This window comes from Panthera onca, chromosome B2 (genome assembly GCF_046562875.1).
Source record: "Panthera onca isolate mPanOnc1 chromosome B2, mPanOnc1 haplotype 2, whole genome shotgun sequence".
In the NCBI taxonomy this organism is placed as follows: domain Eukaryota; kingdom Metazoa; phylum Chordata; class Mammalia; order Carnivora; family Felidae; genus Panthera; species Panthera onca.
Window position 1 is genome coordinate 30,809,413 of NC_138343.1, and position 5,641 is coordinate 30,815,053.

Genomic DNA, 5,641 nt, shown 5'->3' on the forward strand with positions numbered 1-5,641 from the left:
ATGTACAGAGGTGGGGGGGAGATAACATGTCTGTGAACTAGATGAGTGGAGAATCTAGGGACAAGGGACAAACATGGGAGGGTTCAGAAAGGCACTGCATATATACTGTGCAAATGCCATTGATTTTGGTTCCTAGTAATTTCTGGTAACTTTGGTTCTTGGTAACTTCTGGTATTTGAGAGAGCAGTTTCAGTAGAGAAGGGAGTGGAAATATGTTTTAAAGGGTTAAGAAATAGTGGGTATGAAAAAAAGAGAGACACAGACACATCTCTGACAATACTTATATAAGGGAGGGGGGAATGAGTAGGTGGTGAGGAAGTGGAAGCTGCAAATGTGAATTCTTTTTTCAAGATCTTTGGTGAACAAAACACATTAAATCTGAAACGTCCAAAGGGGAACCCATGATTTCCATAGTCCATCTCATCCTTCTCCCATGTCTCCTATCTCGGTGCATGGTTTTCCTTCAGATTCTCAACTCCATGAGGTCGGTGTTCACATCTATTGTCTGGGCAGATGTCTTGCCAGCATCCTGCATGGCACCTGCATGTTGTATGAATGCGCAAATTCAGCATAGAACCCTGTCCTGCAGGTGTACAGATGGATACCAAGTCCACTGCTTGTGCACCCCTACACCAGAGGCCTCCTGGTTGACCTCAGGGTACCAGTGGGCAACTAGCCCTAGCTGGACTTGAGAGCCTAGTGACCTCTTCTCTGGGGCTCTGCTGTGGTCTGAATATTTGTGCTCCCCACCAAATTCATACGTTGAAATCCTAATGCACAATTTGATGGTATTAGGAGGTGGGGGTCTTTGGGAGGTGCTTAAGGTCATGAAGGTGGAACTCTCATGAATGGGATTAGTGCTTTTGTAAAAAAGACCCTAGAGAGCTCCCTTGCCCCTGCCACCATGTAAGGATACAATGAGAGGTCTGTAACTCAGAAGAGGGCCCTCACCCAACTATACTGGCAGCCTGCTGTCAGACTTCCAGCCTTCAGAACTGTGAGAAATAAATTTCTGTTACTTATAAGTCACCGAGTCAATAGCATTTTTGTTCTAGCAGCCTGTGTGGACTGCGATGGCCTCCCATAGCACTCTGCTCCCTTTGCCTTCCCCATGCAGGTACAACATACCATGCAGGGCTCTAATCCAAGTTGTTTACCACCCTCCAGCCTGAAGGCAGGAACAGCTGTAAGCAGTTGGCATCTTTTCCCTGTCACCCTATTAGAATAGTCTGTCCTTTTCTCCTGATTTCCTGGAGTTCTGGGATAGATACTTGGGTCTACTTGTAAATTCCCTCTCTTCAAAGCCCTAAGCCCAGTCTAATAGCAGGTGAAAAATGTGTGCTGGGGGAAAGAAATCCCCACCAAGAATGGACCCCATACCAGATTTCCCTGGTAGGATTCCTAAGGAGTCTCCCCTCCCCCCTCCCATGGTTGTGTCTGTCTCTGTGGTGTCTTGGGAATCTGTCTCCTCCCACTTTTGTCTCTGTCAGATTTCTTTTATCTTTCTTTCCCTCGGAAGGGAAGCTAAGAGGAGGTAAAAGAGGGAACCAAAGGAGGAGGGTCTTTGTAAGGCGGCAGTCTTCGGAATTGCGGGTGATAAATCCACTTAGTCTCTTTAATATTCTTTCAGAAATTCACACACACTCTCACGCACAAATCAGAACAAGGTAGGGACTGGCGAGGGGAGCGGGGAACGGGGCTGGCTCCTCCTGACGTTGGGAGGTCCTACCCTGGGTTACCTTCTGCCCGGCTGCCCACTGATTGGAATAGGTGGAAGGGAATATTTACAGACAACGGGGACGTTCGTCATCCCGGGGTGAAAGGTCCTAAACTGGGAACCTCCGAAATCTCATTCCAAAATTACCAAAAGTAGAGGTTCTGGGATTAGCAAGAAAATAGTAAGAGACCTGGGTGGAGAAGACAAAACTGTACCATCAAAAATGAGAGAGCGTGGGGGCGTAACTACCTCGGGGCTAGGTCCCCGCGCCAGGAGAAGGGGAGGAGTGTGTCAGTCTGGGGGCGAGGCCTAGCGCCACAACCCAATCACCGGACGCAGTCACCTCGCGGGGAAGGAAAGGAAGGCGGAGCCTGCCGCCCTGGAGGCGGGGTTTTGACAGAGCCAGGGCGGAGCCTATAGAGGAGGCGGGGCTTTGGGGACCGGTCTCCCAGCGGCGAGTGGAGACCCAAGGAGCTCCGCTGGGGTCGCTGCATTTAGAGGCGGCGGGGTACTGGAGTGACTGAGGGCCCGGCATTTGGCGGGGATCCCGGAAAGTGGCATCCCTGGGGGGGGGGTGGGTTTTTTCGGGGTTCCTGAGGAACTGGATTCGGAGCGTGCCCGCAAGGCGAGAGGTTCCGTGGAGGCAGAGTTTAGGATGTATCGAAATTCGGTGGCCCCAGAGGCAGGTGTGCGGGGCACCCACTGGATCCGCTGCGTGGCTGCAGAACGCGCTTGGGAGGTTGAGGGGCGGGGCGGGGCCAGGCCGGGTGCGTCCTTACGGATCCCAGTAGTTCTCATGGTGCTGAGCGGCAATGATGATGACTACGGTGAGGATGGTACAGAGCACCATGGCTGCGATGCCCACCGCTAGGGAGATGAAGGAGAAGTTCCGGGCCTCGCGGGAAGCGATCTCGGCAGACACCATGTCTCCGCGGGCCAAGGCCGTGCGCACCTGCGGGAGACGGGCGGAAGAAAGCTGATCAGAGCTGCTGCTCCCTCTGAGATGCTTCCCAGAACATTCGGCACTCCCTTGGAATAAGAAAAACCGGGTGAGGGCTCCCTTCCCAGATGCCCGCCCTCTCCCCCACTTCCACCTGCACTGCCTTGAAGATGGCGATGATGCCCGTAGGCCAGAAGCAACAGATGGTGGTCAGCACCGCGATGGGCATGTAGTCGTGCGGCGGGCGCCTCGGCTCTAGCAGGGCCAGCCCTGGGGCCTGGGGCGGCGGGGGGAGCGTGGAGGCTACTCCCGTCCCCCCCGGGGTCCCGCCTGTATAGGGCTGTGTAGAGAAGGTTGGGGGGAGAGAATGTCATTCCCATCGTCTCTGAGCCCACCAACATTCTGTGTCTGGCACAATGGTTTTTAAAGCACAATTCTTGCACGTTGCTTCTCAGAGAAACTTATCATCCACGACCCTTCCAGGACACCCATAAATTCCACTAGGTTCTTCTCTCTTCACTGCTGTCATTAACCCTATATTCTTGGTGATCTCCACACTCCCTCTCCCAAGGTATGGCCGCACCAGGGCTGCCCTGGCCTCACTTCAGACCTCGTTTCTTCTCTCCAAATATCTGCCTGGCCTTCCCTATTCAGTCAGTTCCAGGTTTACTCTCCCTTATCCTCCTCCATGTTTCCCAGGTTTCGTTTCTTCTCCCCCTCTCTCCAGGCTGTTTCCTTCTTTCAAACCTCCTCTGGACTTCTAGGCTCCGTTCCCCTTCTCTGACCCCAAATGACTACTAGACCCTCCAACCCCCCAACCCCCATTCCCAAGCCTTTCCTAGTCCCTCCTCTCTCTAGGCCTTGTCCTAGGAACGCCGCCTGGTCCCAGGCCCTGTTTTTCTGTCTCACTAGCCCCCTGTGTGTCCCCACCCCTTCCTCCCAAGCCCCATCCGCCCTGTACTCACCGTGCCCACTGGGTAGACCGGCACGTAGGCAGTGCAAGGCTGCAGCTGTAAGGGGTAGCCGGGGGCTACATAGCCCCCCAGTGGCAGCGTGCCTACCGCCCCCGTGTGCGTGGGCACTACGAAGCCCGGAGCCTGGGCCGTATGGGAGGGCGCCGGCGGGGGTGGGGCGGCGGCGGCCGGCGGCGGCGGGGGCAGTGGGCCCTCGAAGCGAGTCTCCTGCAGGTAAGGGTCGGGTGGCATGCGGGGCAAGGTAGCGCAGCCGGGTGGGGGCGCCCCGGCGGCCGGGCCAGGTGGAGCGTGGTGTGGCGGTCGCGGCAGGGTGGCGGAGGATGAGGGACCGCGCTGACCAGTGGCCACGGAAGAAGCCAGGCCGCCTGCCCCCAAGCGCGGGAGGGTGGCGGTCCCGGACTGGTGGTAGTGGTGGTGGTGGTGATGGTGAGAGGAAGGGGCTGCCTGTGGGGGTGGGGCAGGGGGTTCGGCCGGGGGCTGGGGGGCATTATAGGGTGGTGGAGAGGTGTGAGGCACTGAGTCTGAGAGGCCTGGGGGCAGTGAGCACAGGAGAGGGTATGGGGAGAGAGGCAAGACAGGCAGAGAAGAGATAAGGGGGTAGGGGGAGATACAGGGACAGGGATGGAGAAAGATAATGGGAGAGACAGAGGAGATGGGTGAGAAGCCATCTCTTGGTCTTAGGGGCAGGAAAGGGGTTGTATCTAAGCCATCTGCCCACCCCCCTTGTTTCTTTCAATCTAGTTTTGAAGTGGAAACCCTCCTCTGCTCATCTCCCCCTTCAGCAACGGTGCCCACAGCTTTCACCTGCACACCCAAGCTATGGCTGCCTTGGGCTTGCCCATCTGAGCTAGTCCTGTGTGTGCACGTGTGTAGACATGCAACACTGTGTTAACATGTGCTCAATTCAACAGTTGTATAAACACATGAAGGATGACATATTCCACTCTGTCTTCTTGCACTGGGGATGGGTGCCCTAGCCTCTCTGGGAATCTCAGCACCTCATTTAGGGCAGATAAACAAGGGTCTTCTGGATTCTACTCCCCTGACAACCTCCATCTCATCATGTTTTTATTATTTCCCCACTGAATGTCTCCATGTGAGCCAGTGTCATCTGTCCATCTGTCACTCCCAATGATGCTATCCCTGCAGCACCTGGCTGATGCTAAGCCACTCTTGTACTTCCTTCACCCTTTCAACCTGTCCCCTTTCCATGTTGTTGGCAAGGGGACAAGGCTGAGATTGGAAGGAGAGGAAGGAGGGGAATACAGAAAGAGAAGGGGATGGGGGGGGGGGTTGAGAGCTGGACCGAAATGAAATGAAATAGAATTGCCCCCCCCCCCAACGGAGGGGTGAGGGAGGGGGTTGGGGCCAAGGATTGGGGGGAGAGTCTGGAGATGGTGGAAAGGGCAGGAGGTTTTGTTGTTGTTTTTTACCTGACTTTTCCGATGACATGCCTGTGGTGTCGCTGGGACAGGGTGTCTGCAGCGGGAGTCGGGGTCCCTGGCTGGCGTCGGAGTCTTGGTGTGCGGATTGCGCAGCCGGCGCAGCGGCAGCACAGAGATGGAGAGATGAAGACAGCGGCGGGGGGCGGAGGGAGAGCAGGGAAGGGGGGGGAGCTTAAAGGGGCCGAGGAGAGGGAAGGGGAGAGTTTCCGAGGTACCCTCACTAGGTCTCTCCTCCTCTCACCCCGGCATTCAGGCCCCCAGTTTGGGCTCCCTTGGAGTTGTCATGGAAACAGGGAGGCGAGCTAGACCAGGCAAGGCGGGTGGGACTAAGGGAAGGAAGGAGTGGGGGGGGGGGGGGAGGGGGGAGAACTCTCTAGAGTCTTCCCCTCCAAGACTGGCTACAGTGATTATACTGTGGGAGGAAGTGAGCAGGTGCTTGGTGGATTCAATACCCCAGTCCCCACCGGATCTGGTTCACCTTAGTCAGATGTCCCCCTCCTCAGCTTCCCTCAGAGTCCCTGCAAGTTCTCAGGACCTTCTCCCAAATGCTTGGCCTTAGCTGCCC

General features: G+C 55.9%; 1 protein-coding gene across 1 annotated transcript; it reads right to left on the reverse strand.

Moving 5' to 3' along the window:
- Positions 1 to 1,587: 1,587 nt before the first annotated feature.
- PRRT1 (proline rich transmembrane protein 1) lies at positions 1,588 to 5,416 on the reverse strand. The gene is made up of 4 exons (XM_060615200.3): positions 5,065 to 5,416; positions 3,623 to 4,161; positions 2,812 to 2,997; positions 1,588 to 2,669 (listed from the first exon to the last, which is right to left on the reverse strand). Exons 1-4 carry the CDS (start codon positions 5,081 to 5,083, stop codon positions 2,493 to 2,495), a joined length of 921 nt encoding a protein of 306 aa, XP_060471183.1. The 5' UTR covers positions 5,084 to 5,416; the 3' UTR covers positions 1,588 to 2,492.
- Between the last annotated feature and the right edge of the window lie 225 nt (positions 5,417 to 5,641).

Excerpts from the sequence above, each read along its gene's own strand:
- PRRT1 (XM_060615200.3), bottom strand. Across the intron at positions 2,998-3,622 it reads CGGTCTACCCAGTGGGCACG|CCCTATACAGGCGGGACCCC; the intron begins GTGAGTACAGGG and ends TTCTCTACACAG. Across the intron at positions 2,670-2,811 it reads CCATCTTCAAGGCAGTGCAG|GTGCGCACGGCCTTGGCCCG; the intron begins GTGGAAGTGGGG and ends CGTCTCCCGCAG.